This window comes from Galeopterus variegatus, unplaced genomic scaffold (genome assembly GCF_000696425.1).
Source record: "Galeopterus variegatus unplaced genomic scaffold, G_variegatus-3.0.2 Scaffold2876, whole genome shotgun sequence".
NCBI classification, from domain to species: Eukaryota; Metazoa; Chordata; class Mammalia; order Dermoptera; family Cynocephalidae; genus Galeopterus; species Galeopterus variegatus.
This window is the reverse complement of record NW_007728987.1, coordinates 4,397-18,342: the sequence shown is the minus strand read 5'-3', so window position 1 is coordinate 18,342 and position 13,946 is coordinate 4,397. Positions and strand designations below refer to the sequence as shown.

Genomic DNA, 13,946 nt, shown 5'->3' with positions numbered 1-13,946 from the left:
CCCCCCGCCGCCGCTCCCCTTCGCGCGTCCTGCCGCAGCGAGAGGCATGGAGACGGCCACCCCGGCGGGGCGCTGATCCCCGCGCCGCACCCCGCGCACACGCCCCCTGCCCCGCGCTCCCCGCCCCGGCCGCACCATGACCGGCTCCGCGGCCGACACTCACCGCTGCCCCCACCCCAAAGGCGCCAAAGGCACCCGGTCCCGGAGCAGCCACGCGCGGCCCGTGAGCCTCGCCACCAGCGGGGGCTCGGAGGAGGAGGACAAAGACGGCGGGGTGCTATTCCACGTTAACAAGAGCGGCTTCCCCATCGACAGCCACACCTGGGAGCGCATGTGGATGCACGTGGCCAAGGTGCACCCCAAGGGGGCGGAAATGGTGGGCGCCATCAGGAACGCCGCCTTCCTGGCAAAGGTCAGTGGCTTTGAAGGAGCGGGTGGAGCGGGCAGTGATGGGATCATTTCAGCCTGTACGTAGCGAATAGAGGCAATCTCCATTTTCCTGGTCCCGCTACAAACTCCTTCCCATTCCTCCCATCAGCCCTTTTCTTAATTGAGCATTTGCCTCGGAAGCCTTAGGAATGGGGGAGCGTGGAGTAGGGGGTTGCTGCCCTGGGACTGTATGGTTGGGTTGTGCGAAGGTTCCTTTGAACCACGAGCCAAACTCTATTATCTCCTCCCTCTCATGTACATCCGCCTTCAGCAAAAGCTAGAGCCACCAGTTAACACCAGAGATGCCAAGAATGCAGACCCCCAGATACCCCACCCTGCTCGTCCTCTCCGGAGTCTCTTGCTGTCCCCCTAGCAAATGATTTATTAAGCTGTGAATGAATTTGCGATCAACTACTCAAACTTCTCAGTGTGAAATCATTTCTGGACTTTCTGCCAATTTTTTTCCCCCTTGGCGGTTGGCCAGTACGGGGATCCAAACCTTTGCCCTTGGTGTTGTAACAGTGTGCTCTAACCAACTGAGCCCAATTTTTTCTTTTCTTTTCGTTTTTCTTTTTCTTTTTCTTTCTTTCTTTTTTTTTTTTTTTTTTTTTTTTTTTTTTTTTTTTTTTTTTTTTTTTTTGACAGTGACTTTCACCTCTGAAGCTTGCAAAACAGTGAACTGTCTCTCTTCCCAGGTTCTCTGGGTTCCAAGAAAAAAAGAGTTTTGGCTCTGGCTTAAAAGGGACTTTCCAGTACACATGATGAATTAGTCTCACTGGATAGAGAAAGAGGCTCAGAAGTGAAACTCTCTTTTTGCCTTGGAGAGAAGCCATGGAAGGAGGGAGATGTCCCCTGGTGGGAGTTGCTGTGTTATGTGAAACATCAAAATGCAAACTGGGGAGAAAAGCTCTAGAGCCTGGGGGTTATAGCATGATTTACCCTGGACCCTGGGGATACTGGTATGGCTGAGAAGATTCCTGTACAGGTTTAGGAATGCCAGACCTAAGACCTGGGATGCCATCTGGTTGAGTCTGCAGCCTGGTGACAGCTGAGCATCTGAGCCTGCAGGCCAGAAAGCTGTGTGTGCCCTTGGGGAAGTGACAGAGCCTCTAAAGTTCCTGCTGCAGTCAGTCACAGTATTCTATTTCTCTTCTGGTCTAGGAGCTCTTCATTATGCTCAACTAGAATCTTGCCTGCTTTAGTGTCAACCATAATTACCCTTGATGAGTTCTCTTTGAACATGAGAACAACACAGTTCCTGGTTTGCAGTTTTGACTTTGGAATTTTTTCTTCTTTAAGTGAGGAGCTGGGAGCCCTTAAACCTGGAAGAGAGGTGACCGCAGGGAACAGAGGACTGTTCCTACCATGCCATTCTACCTTTCTAACTCGTTACTGTCAGCACCGCCCCACCCTGATTTGTGCCTTCATCCTTCTGCCAGCCTTGTGTGTGCGGACCCCCTTCCCGGTCTGGGGATCATGGCATTTTAGTGCTGGTGGAGACCAATCTCCCACCTCTCAGTAGAAGACCTCCTGGGAATGAGGGCCACACTGCCTCACAGGCAATCCCAGGCCTGGCCAGATTTGGTTGTGGGGAAGCTCTTTTTTTAGACTGAACAGAAATCCTCTTTCTCTGCCCCTCCTCCACTCCCCACCCGCAGTCCCATTTCTCCTCTGGTTCTCACATTGCCCGTCGGCCAGATTTGGTTGTGGGGAAGCTCTTTTTTTAGACTGAACAGAAATCCTCTTTCTCTGCCCTCCTCCACTCCCCACCCGCAGTCCCATTTCTCCTCTGGTTCTCACATTGCCCGTCGAATCAGGGCAGAGCACGCCGACTTCCTCTGCTACTCACAGCTCCCTTGAATGTCATGAGACCGTGCTCTTATGGTGGGAGGGACTTGAAGTAAAAAATCAAGGGACTGAATGCTAGCCCGGGTTGTGCTACATCTAGCTTTGTGGTCTACGTCACTCACCTAAAATCTCTGGCCTTACTTTTCTCAACTATAAAATGGGAGTCCACCAGATTTCATGTAAAGTTCTTTCCAACTCTAAAATCCAATGTTTACGCCCCATGAGTCTCCTAGTCTCTAATGCTAATTTGTGTGACACTAGAGGTCTGCTGGATTATGAGTCCTCAGAACTGTGACATTCTGTCACTCTACATCTTCCTTTAGACTTCTTTGTCCACAGGTAGCTCCTCTGACCCTTTCGTATGTCACAGCTCCCAGACCAATTTATCCTCCTCATTCTCTTTCTAGGGCAATGGCTAGTTGGTCATCAGTCAGTCCCCTAAAACGAGCACATATGAAACAATATTTTAAATGTTGTCTGTGTAGTTTAGAACACAGATTACCACATCCTGAGAATTTTATGCAGTGGCCACCTCATACTGTACTTTCGTAATAACCCGAAGGTCCCATGAGAACTGCTGCCAAGCTGGGACTCCCACAACTCAACTGTTGGCAGTTGGCTTTTTGAACCTAAATAAAGAACTTAACATTTCCATCTCTTACCTTGTATCTTAACAGCTGGTTCTCCATCCCTAACCCCATCATTGCATCTTCCCAGCATCTGACATTACCCGAACCCTAACCAAACCCTGACCCCTGCCCAGGCCTTGAGTTGGAGACAGCCTCAAAAGCTCCTGTTTCCACGGCCACTCCTCTCTGATTCAAGGGCTATTCCTGAGTTCAGCTTGACAGACTCTTTCCTCTGGGACCAAGTTCTTTTCTCCTTTATCCAAATCAGTGTCTTGCTGAGGAATCTGTACAGAAGGAGGTGGTAGGATGGTAAGGGTCTTGAAGGGTTGGAGAGTTTCAGGGAGATTAACCATTTTTAGCAATTGAATGTGAACTAAGAATCAAAAGAAGTGGACAGAGGAAGGTTTCAAGGGCCTGCGAGAAGGACTGAATGACATGTTCTTTGACTACAGGACATTCCATTAGCAGCCATGGTAAGTTCTGCCTGAAGGTCCAGGCATCCCCCCAGGGTGGTTGAGGGGTTCACTTCTCAGAGATCCTCCTCCTAAATTTGTGACTGAGGCCCTCCTCTGGTCATTACTCTGTCCAAAGCTAGCACTTGACTAGGTGAAAGCCAGGGTTTTTCGGGATAGTTTGAGAAAACAGCAAGGGGCCATAGGAGGATGAGGACTGGAGGGGCAGAGAGAGTGACTGGCCCAGAAAAAACAGCTGGGCATACTAGGAAACAGCTCCTCCTCTTTCTTTACCAGCTGGAGCCCAACTCTCCCAGGGGCAGGAAACCAGGATAGATTCAGCGTGAAACATCAGTAGGTTTTTTTTGCAGACCCCACATTTTTGTGTCTCATTCTCACGTTGATTCCAAATTGGGAAAGAATTCACATTTAGAGGACTGAGCTTTGCCGGAGTGAAGTGTGAGAAATTGGGACTTGAGACTTTGCTGCAGGCAGGACTCCACTCCTGCCCCTGCTGTCTCACACTGGCAGCTCACAGCCTCCCATCCTGGATTCAGAACCATCCCTCTGTTTGCTGCAGGCAGGACTCCACTCCTGCCCCTGCTGTCTCACACTGGCAGCTCACAGCCTCCCGTCCTGGATTCAGAACCATCCCTCTGTCCATCCTGCTCTGCCCATTCAGCTCTGCCCCAGGTACTGATCCCACAACCTCTCTACCAGGCCAGCATAACAGATTCCTGGTGCCTGCACAGTGTAGTTTTCAGAGCAGGGATGATAAAAGGCTTTGCTTTCTCTTTGTTCTTTCTTGTTAAAGATTCCTAGTGCCTGGGGCTCTTGCTGCCTCCCTGACTCCTTTCCTGGCCTCCCCTTTCTCTCCCACCTGGTGATGCCAGTTACATGCCTGTGCCCATCCACATCACTTCCCCTGGCATTCTTCTGACAAGTCATTTGTACTTGGCAAGAATTGAGTGCAGGAGAGGCTGTCTGCAAGTCGTGCCTGTGGCACCCCCTTACCCCACTACCCAAACCTCCCAGGGCCCCCACCCCCAGACTAAGGCTCAGTGTCCGTGGGAGAGGTTGGTTTGGGTCTGTTCCGTCTAGATTCCACCTTCATCAGCTGGGCTGCAGCTGGCTGGGCTGGATGCAGGTGGCAGGAGGTGAGAACCTTGGGGGAAGGGTGATGGAAAATCAAAGTTGGATTTTCAGGTAGCAGTTCATGAAATCTGGCAGGAAAAGAGCATGAGGAGGGACGCTCAGGACCCCAGTCCGGGAGAAGAAAGTGGGCGTGCCTGGGCTTTTCCTAAGGTTGCGCCCATTTTTGCTCCCATCAGTGCTGTGCAAGTGCATCCTCACCAGCATGTTGGGAATCTGCATTTCAGAATGTCTTTGCTCCTTGGAGAGGTGAAAACTAACATTTTGCAGTGGTTTTAATTTGCATTTCTTAATTTATTTGTGAGCTTGAACATTTTTTCAAATATTTATTCACAATTTGCATTTCTTCTTTTGTGAATTGTCTTTTCATGCCCTTTTTATTGTGGTAAAACATAAGTAACATATGCTTTACCATTTTAATCATTTTTAAGTATACAGTTCTGTGGCATTAAGAACACTCACTTTGTTGCGCAACTGTCACCACCATCCATCTCCAGAATTTTTTCATCTTCCCTAATGAAGCTTTGTACCCATTGAACACTAACTCCCCCCCAACCCTCCCTGCCAGCCACCCTCTACTTCCTGTCTGTGAATTAGACAACTATAGGAACCTCCTGTGAGAGGAATTAATACATCTGTTCTTTCGTGATTGGCTTATTTCACTTAGCAAAATGTCTTCACATTTCTTCCATGCCAGAGCATGTGTCAAAATGTACTTCCTTTTTAGGGCTGAGTAGTGTTTCACTGTGTGGACACGCACGTTTTGTTGATCCATTCATCCCATGATGGACACCTGGGCTGCTTCCACCTTTTGGGGCCACTTTTTTTCATTGAGGCCTAAAGAGTTTTCTTATCACTTTGTATGAACTCTTCATAAATTAAGGACATTAACTCATTGTCACCGTGTATCTCCAGGGGGAAGTGGATGTTTTCATCTCCTTGCATTAGGGTGAGAAGGCATCTTCATGATGTGAAGCTCCTGAGTACATTGTCCAGAGACTCAGGCCACTGCTGATTCTGTTTTCCAGTTCCAGAAAAGCGTAGACCCTTCGGGCTTCCCCAGTCCAGACCCCTGAGAACAAATTGTTGACATATGATAACACAGCTTATACTTCATGCGACCGTGAGCCCAGCCCCAAGCTGCCTACTTTATACATCAGGTCACGTAATCCTCACAGCCAGCCTGGAAGGTTTGAAGTGGCTGATACTATTCCTATTTTATCAGGAAGAAAACGGAGGCTTAGAGAAGTCATGCAGCTTGACCAGGGTCCACAGCTAGTAGGTGACAGGGCAGGGATTTGAACCTGGCTGTATGTGACTCGTAATTACACCCAAGGAGCACTCCTGGTGTGTAGTCCGTGCCGGGTGGGAACACTGGCAGTGGAGGTGCTGGTTGGAGGCTGACCCCCCTCTGAGCCCCAGCCAGCTCAGCCCTCCCAGACATGGGGGTGAGCTGCAGCCGATGACATCATCCCTGAGCTGTCTCAGCTCCTCTTCCTGCCACAGCCCTGCCCCCCAGTGGGGTCTGGGGAATGTATGCATTCATCCCCCCAGTGGGGAGGACATGTGGCCACAGCTCCTGCACGCTGCTCACAGGCGGGCAGGCTGAGGTAACCAGGCAGCTGTTTTTAAAAGCCCTTTGGCGCCACTGAGCTGCTATTCTGAGGACCAGCTGCCGCCTGAGTCCCACCCCCACCATCCAGCTCTTGTGGGCTCTGTTGGGCTTGGGGGAGTAGAAGTAATTTGGTGGTGGGCCCCCATAGCCAGCTGTGAAGCAAGTCACTGGCTACAGCAAGGCCCTGGCCAAGGGACACCCCTCTGGGGATCTCTTAGATGTCTGGTAATTCTTCAGGGCATTTTCTCATGCTTAACAGCTTTTCTATTAAATAGGTACAATCAGCACTTTTCTGTATAGAAATGCTTAGGTCTTAATAAACTGTAATTTCCCTCCTCCCTTCCTCTGCTCCTGTGTGCCCTGTCCCCTTTGTGCCTGGCCTAGAGTTGGAACCTGGGAGGTGTTAAAGACAGCTCACATCACCCTTCTCTCCTCACTTCTCGGTGAAATCTCTGGCACATTCTTACACAGACGTCCAGGTATGGGTAAACCAGGCATGCAAAAAACAGGGACAAGCTTGACACTTCCTAGTATTAGGTGGAAACACAAGGACACACCTTACATTTTAAGTGTGTGTGTTTGTGAGTGTGGAGAGTCATGGGAGCAGATGCTCAAATTAGAACAATTTGCTCCCCGACATGACACTCCGGGTGGAAACACAAGGACACACCTTACATTTTAAGTGTGTGTGTTTGTGAGTGTGGAGAGTCAAGGGAGCAGATGCTCAAATTAGAACAATTTGCTCCCCAACATGACACTCCAAGATAGGAATGTGATTTATTTGAGCTGATATGTTGTAAACAAAATGTAACTCATAGAACACACGCACAAGCACGACACATTGGCGCAATATAGAAAGTATTACTAGTTTTCTTGCAGCTGAAGGGGCAGATGCTGTGAAGTAGGACATTTCAAAAAGCCAAGAGAGAATAGAGGCACTGAGAGGGAAAAAAATGCCAAGAAGTATTTGCAGTAAATGCAGCCAAAGAGCTCGAAGTGTGGAAAGAGCCCCGTGCCCCATGCCTGGGGCAGCATGCCCCCAGCTCCACTGTGGGGCTTGAGCCTGGACAGCTAGGGCGACAGCCAGGGTGGCCTTAGGCGGCATCTGCCTCTGTTGCCTGGCCAGGCTGCCCAGGGCTGTCCTTGAGTCTGTCACCAGCAGCTTCCCCTTCTGTCAGTTAAGCACTAAATCCCCAGGGCCTCCTTGCCCTGTTTTCTCCAAGGATAGGGCTAATCTCTCCTTTAGCCCTTTCTGCTTCTCCCTAAGTGGCTTAAGTCCGGAGGAGCCTCCTTTCCTTTCCAGCGGCAGCACTGCCTGAGCCCAGGGCCCACTACGCATGAATGGACGGGGCTCTGGGCTGGGGGCCCTTCCCCCAACTTGAGCTTGAAGAAGAGCTGAGGAGCCCTGCGGGTCTGGGCTGGGTTCAGACTAGCCAGACTTTCGGTCCTTTCTCCTCCAGGTTCCTCAGGTTGTTTGCAGTAAAGAGCTGAGGAGCCCTGCGGGTCTGGGCTGGGTTCAGACTAGCCAGACTTTCGGTCCTTTCTCCTCCAGTGTCCTCAGGCTGTTTGCAGTCAGGGTTAGATCAGCACTGAGGTCCCCCAAGCAGCACTGTAGGAATAAGGGGCAGAAGGGGATGGTCTGCTCGCCACTCTGGTATTTTATAGGGAGAGGAGTCAGATGGGGAGCTGGCCCCCAGCACTGTCTGGGAGGTGAAGCTTCTGATGACTCCTGTCCTTTCTCTATAAAGACATAAAACTTGGCCTGTCCTACCAGGCCCCGGGCACACTGGCTTGCTTCCTGCGTGCCTGCTATACCCAGCCTTGAGGCAGAGGGATATCAGGGTCACTGGACACATGTCCCATATGTCCCACATGCCCCGGGAGAGCTCCTCCTTGCTGTGTGAGGACAAGAATCTTCCTAGTGGATTTTTGTGCACCTCCCCCATAGAGCTGGGTATCGCCAGACGGGAATGACAGCAGCTTCTGCTCCTTCGGGTGGAGAGATTACTTGGTTCGCCTCTCAGTTCCGACTTCATGGATCATCAGTGCCCTTTCATGGCATCTTTCCAGGGGAATCCTGAAGTGATATTAGAGGGGGGAGGTGGCACCAGCCTCCAAGAGTGAGGCCGGCAGCGCTGGCCCTGGGAAGGCTGTCTGGTGTTGGTGCTGATCCCCAGACTGGGACCCGCAAGGGGAGATCCAGGTGGTCCAGAAGCTCAAACCCCTGCCAGAGTAGACCCGGACCCCAAGGATGACCCTTCTTAAATGTGACTCACCCCTTGCTGAATATTCCAGAAGGTGACAAATTAGAATGGCTCTTCACTTCTGTCTAGGATACGGTCTTCACAGGGATCACGCAGCAGAGATTTAAGAGAAAACGAGCCTGACTCCCCTTGCTGAATATTCCAGAAGGTGACAAATTAGAATGGCTCTTCACTTCTGTCTAGGATATGGTCTTCACAGGGATCACGCAGCAGAGATTTAAGAGAAAACGAGCCTGACCGGGAGTGCGTTAACGGGGGCAGATTTTCAGGGTTTTATCTACTGTTTGCTCCTGCCCCACATACTCATCCAAGATTCACTGATGCCCTGAAAGGTCTGCTTTTTAATTTTTCTTTTCTCTGATCCATAACCACTGTCACTGACCTCACTTTCCGACTGCAGAGAGGGCCGGAGAGGGGAAAGCACCAGGAGGCTGCTGTGATTGTGATTCCGGTCACTTGGTCATTGGAGCCGTCACCCAGGGAAGGCAGAACGTGGACTCTTCCTTCTGCCTCCTGACCAGACTTTTATTTAGTTCCTACTGCTTTGTTCTGGACACAGTGACAGGTGCCAGGGTCTGGGGACTGCCTGGGCCCAGAACTGACTGCAGATGTGCTCAGGTGGCAGTGGGGATATCAAAGGACAAATCCTGCCTTCCCCTGGGTTCAGCCTCAGAGCAAAAGCAAACGGGAGTGCTGACCTTGCATGGGGTTCTGGAAAAGGTGCCTCATGGGTTCTGCTGCATGGGGAGAAACTTTCTGAGGGCGAACTTGGACTCGGGGTCTGTCCTACTCTGAAGAGAATGTTTAGAGGATTTTCTTTCCTGCCCACTTCCAGGGGTTCAATTACTAACTGAGGAACCGAGAGAGGTTGGTCAGGAAATTTTTATTTAGTTATAGGTTTGTTTCACTTTATGCACTAGAGGCATAAATTACATATATAAAAGGGGACAGTTGGGCATCTAATTTAATTTTTGCCAATTGAATTGTACTTCAAATGGAGAGCCTCACTGAGTAAATTCCTTGCTAAAGTAAAAAGAAAAGAAAAAGTCACTTTACAATGAGAATATTTAGTCCCTCCTTCTCTTTTACCTCTGAGATTTTGTAGATTGTATTTTTAAAAGCTGGGCAAGGCTATATTGTTAATGGCACAGATCAGCAACTCCCAAACTGGTGAACTTGTTAAAATCACCCCCGGTCCTCACCCCGGAGCTTCCAACTCAATAGTCTGAGTTGGAGTGTCTCAGAATGGCATCCAGGGTTAGGAACCATGGCCTGAGATCAGAATCTCCAGAGATGTCCAGAATCTGTTAATAATGAGCTCCCCAGGTGGTGATGAAGTGTGCCCATGTTCAAGTGGGCAAGCACCTCTGTGCCAGGAAAGGAACCCAAGCCCCTCTCAGGAGGGCGTGAAGTACTCCTAGCACTCAGTGACCCCGCTGCAGCTGCCTTTGTCACTACAGGGCACATGTCAAATCTCATACAACCCCGCCTCCAGCCGCAGCAGCTCCAGACACACAAGTTTGTGCTTCATTAGCACGCTCCCAACATGCACTTTTTTCTATAGGATTTTGATTAAAGCCAGAGAGGGAAACATACAAAGCAACACTTCTTTAGGCTCAGAAAAATCAAGATCCAGTCTCATTTCTCACGACATAGGGGAATCTTTAGTCTTCTTTAGAATGACCTGGTGCAGGCTTGCCAGTCCCTGAGACATTTGGGGCAGTCAGCTAAATCCCAGATAGGAGATGCTAGTGTCATCTTCGGAGATTTAGTAATCAATGTCGTGTCAGTCCAGGTATGAAAAGAAAGTGATGTCTCCACAGTGAGCTCTGCTGCAGAGTCTGTGCTATTGAAAAACCCTACTGCCATCCATCCAGACATCCATCCATCCACTTATCCATTTATCTTTCTATCCATCCATCCATCTATCCATCCTTTCATCCTTCCTTCTATCCATCTCATCCACCCTTCCATTCTGCCCATTCCATCCATCTTCCTTGCATCCTTCTGTCCTTCCTTTCCTTCTATCCTTCCTTCCTTCCATTCATCCACCTTTCCATTCATCCATCCACTCATCCATCTATCCATCTTTCCATCCTTCTATCACTGCCCTTCCATCCATCCACCCATTTATCTATCCATCTGTCCACCCATTCATTTACTCATTCCTCATTCATTTAATAGTATTTGCTAATTTGCATAGGTGGGGCTTCTGCCAGGCTTTATGGGTAATACAAAGATGATAAAAGAATGGCCCCAACTCTCAAACAGCTCGTAGTCCTGTAGGTGAATTAAGACTAATGGGAACACAGAGCAAATTTAAAAGAGCCATTATACAGGTCCAAGGTGCTTTGAGGCCTAACTTAGAAGTTAAATTTCCAGGGTAGGATAGTGAGGTGTTAGAGGCTGTTGTTTACCTTCTGGCTACAGAGAAGCCTCCACTTCTTCATCGCATTGAGAAATCAGAGTGCATAGCTTCCTCTGCTGGATTCTTGGGACCTTTGGAGTTTTCTGTCACTTTCCCTTTACATACTTCACACAGATACAATCACACAGGGACCCAGTTCTTTGAAATTAGGAAAATGAGACCGCTGAGTGGGTAAGTGGTGCATGATCTGGGGCCAGAGGACCCGTCCCCTACCCGTGAGCTGCCAGCTCCCTCTCCCAACCTCTATCCCTGTATCCCAGTACTCCAGCGTCCTAGTCTGTTAGGGTTGGAGGTGGGGGGTGCCCCAGGGCCAGGTTGGAGGTGAGCCTGAGGACTGGGCCACTCTGACAGCTCAGTTCGGTGGTGAGGACTAACCGTTAGGGTGGGGAAGGCTTGTGCAATTCACGCCAGTACTCCAGCGTCCTAGTCTGTTAGGGTTGGAGGTGGGGGGTGCCCCAGGGCCAGGTTGTAGGTGAGCCTGAGGACTGGGCCACTCTGACAGCTCAGTTCGGTGGTGAGGACTAACCGTTAGGGTGGGGAAGGCTTGTGCAATTCACGTTATGAGGCATTCTTTACTTGCTCCGCTGTAATGCCCCCTGTCCTGGGGCATTGGAGGGTGCTATGGAATACTGGCACTAACCTCCAGGAACTAACTCTTGGAGAGTGGAGTGGGGAATTTAGGATTTCTGTTCTGCAAGTGCAGATGTGCTTTGGTGTCCTTCTGTGAGTCAAACTCTCCCCTTTCTGCCTATAGTCCTGCATGGTGCCTAGTATGGGGACAAGCATGCTGATGGCTTAACAGTCAAACTGACTGACTGCATAAATAAATAAGTCCTGAGATCTTCTGCTTTGCTCTGTCCTACAGGTTAATGGAAACAGCGAAAGAAATGACCCGAGAGTCCTTGCCTATCAAATGTCTTGAAGCTGTCATCCTGGGCATGTATCCTTTAAGTCATGTATGCTTGAGTTTACTCCATAGATGGTGGCCTCATTATGGGGCTGGTTGTGGCTTTAACCTCCTAAATTCACAGAGATGGTGCCCATTGTCTCCTTGGAGGAGAGCGTCAAACTCCCCTGGTACTTCTCTTTCACTTTCACCATCTGGAGTTGCACCAAATCAATGCTTGGCTTCTTGGATCAACGTTAGTCTAACCTGTTAGCTGCAGCCTCCATCAGGGCCAGCTCTTGGGCCAGTGACCTTGCAGATTCACTAGTCACAAGGAGAATTCTAACTGAGAGGGACTAGAGAGAGTGTGTGTGTGGCTTCTCCTTGCATTACTCTGGCATTTCAACAGGAAGACACTCAAGAAACAGTGGAACAAGGACCCAGAGAACTAGTGTCCAAACCCATCTCCAGGGAAAATTCTAAGAGTGGATTGTGGAGGAGACCAAGCAGTAGTGGTGTATCCTGACCTGGCAGAAAATGGCTGAAGCAAGGGTCTGGTCTCTCCCCCACTTTCTGTTCCATTTTCCACCAGCCTCCTGGCTCTTCAACCTGAAAGGAATATGGCCCAGAAAAACTGTGATGGCACTAACTTATTAGTGGTGATGGCAATTGAACATGACCAGACAGAGGAGCAAAGGAACGCCAAGTCCTCTGGGTGGATGGCTGGAAGGGGCAGTGGCAAGGGAAATAAGGCAAGACATGAGCTTGAGAGGTGGTCCCAGGAAAGACCAGTTGGGTCCTTGAGTCCTGTGCTAAGTGACCTTTTCCAAAAGGCAACGGGCAGCCCAGATGAAAGCTCTGAAGCAGAGCAGTGACGTGGCCAGGGGTACACTTTAGAGAGGGAGCTCTCTGAGGACAGACCGAAGAAGGACAGGGAGTAGGAGAAGGCTGGGACTGGATCTGCAGAGTCCATTGGGAGCTGTCACACGGAGGGACGGGGCTGCTTGAACCGCAGCCCCAGCAATGGGAATGGATTTGAGGGGTTGGTTTTGAGAGATGGCAAGGAAATAGAAGTTATGGGGCTCAGAGGCCAACTGCATGCAGAGGTTGATGGGGAAGGAGTCAGCAAATACAGGTCTCCCGATTGGGCAGCAGTCTGTGGAGGATGCTCTGGAGCAAGGAGAGAGACAGGGAGGTGACAAACTTCAGCGCAGACCTGACTGAGACAGACGTAGTGAAGCCGGAGTGAAGAGGTTGTGTGTAAGTCACCACCAGCACTTGTGGGCTGATGGGCGTGAGGAGGTGGAGGAGAAAGGCAGTGACCACACTCTGGCCTGCTTCATAATGCCGCAGTCCCATGGGAGGATTAGATTTATGGAAGATGAGTTCAGATGTGGACATGTCGAATCGAGGTGCCTGTGGGATGTCAGGACAGTGTGTTTGGAGTGTGGAGATCACGAGGGGAATCTGCATTGGGAATGCATATCTAGGAGCTGTGAGTATTTGTGGGCTGTAGTTGCTGTTCAAAAAGTGAGAGGAGAAAAAGATCAAGAATGAAATCCCAATATTTTTTAGTCTAATTGGATACAAAGAGCCCATAAAAGAGACTTAAGAAGGAAAGTCAGAGAGGTAGAAGGAAAACCAGGAGAGAAAGGAGATACAGAAGTCAGTGGAAGGACGTGTGGTTCTGAATTAGACTGGAGTCAATGGGATTGATCTAGTCTGTTTTCTTGGTCTCCTGGACATTTTTGTGGGAAGGGGAATTGTGTCTCTCTGCATCCTGTGGAGCATTTGCAGGCCTGATCTGAAAGAAGATTGTCTATAGGTGCCTTGGCTGACATTTGAAATGTGGCAACTTGAGCCTTATTGATGTTCAGTCCCGAACCCTCATGTTGTACCCCCTCCCTGCTCCCCACAAAGGAGATGAAACGTGTGCCTGCGGGGCCCAGCAGGAGGCCAGGACTGGGGATTGGGGTAGCAGATGGCTCAGGGCCCCAACTCTTTAGTGAAAGGAGTCAGCCACAGCTGTTCAGCAGAGCCTATTGCAAGTTTAATGGGGGTGAACAATTGGCTGGGGATTTGCTGGTGGAGATCAATGAAAGAGAACACAAGCCCAGGCTCTCCACCAGGTGGACAAGCTAACTTCAGACTGTCTTTGCTGAGGAATGTCAGAGTGCACCTGAACATAGGTCTTCTTGCTTGCACAATAGTCTTGTCTGTGCACAATTTTATGAATTCAAACA

The 13,946-nt window shown here is 49.9% G+C and overlaps 1 protein-coding gene across 1 annotated transcript in view; it reads left to right on the top strand.

Annotated features, from left to right (window-relative positions):
• Positions 1-136: 136 nt before the first annotated feature.
• LOC103599169 (vasohibin-2-like) overlaps positions 137-13,946 on the top strand; it is a gene marked incomplete at its 3' end in the record, with an annotated part of 17,919 nt that continues 4,109 nt past the window's right edge. Inside the window, exons 1-4 of the mRNA XM_008583269.1 lie at positions 137-412; positions 4,460-4,515; positions 10,932-10,988; positions 11,683-11,757. Coding sequence (XP_008581491.1) covers positions 137-412; positions 4,460-4,515; positions 10,932-10,988; positions 11,683-11,757 — 464 coding nt within the window. The remainder of the gene's footprint in view (positions 413-4,459; positions 4,516-10,931; positions 10,989-11,682; positions 11,758-13,946) is intronic.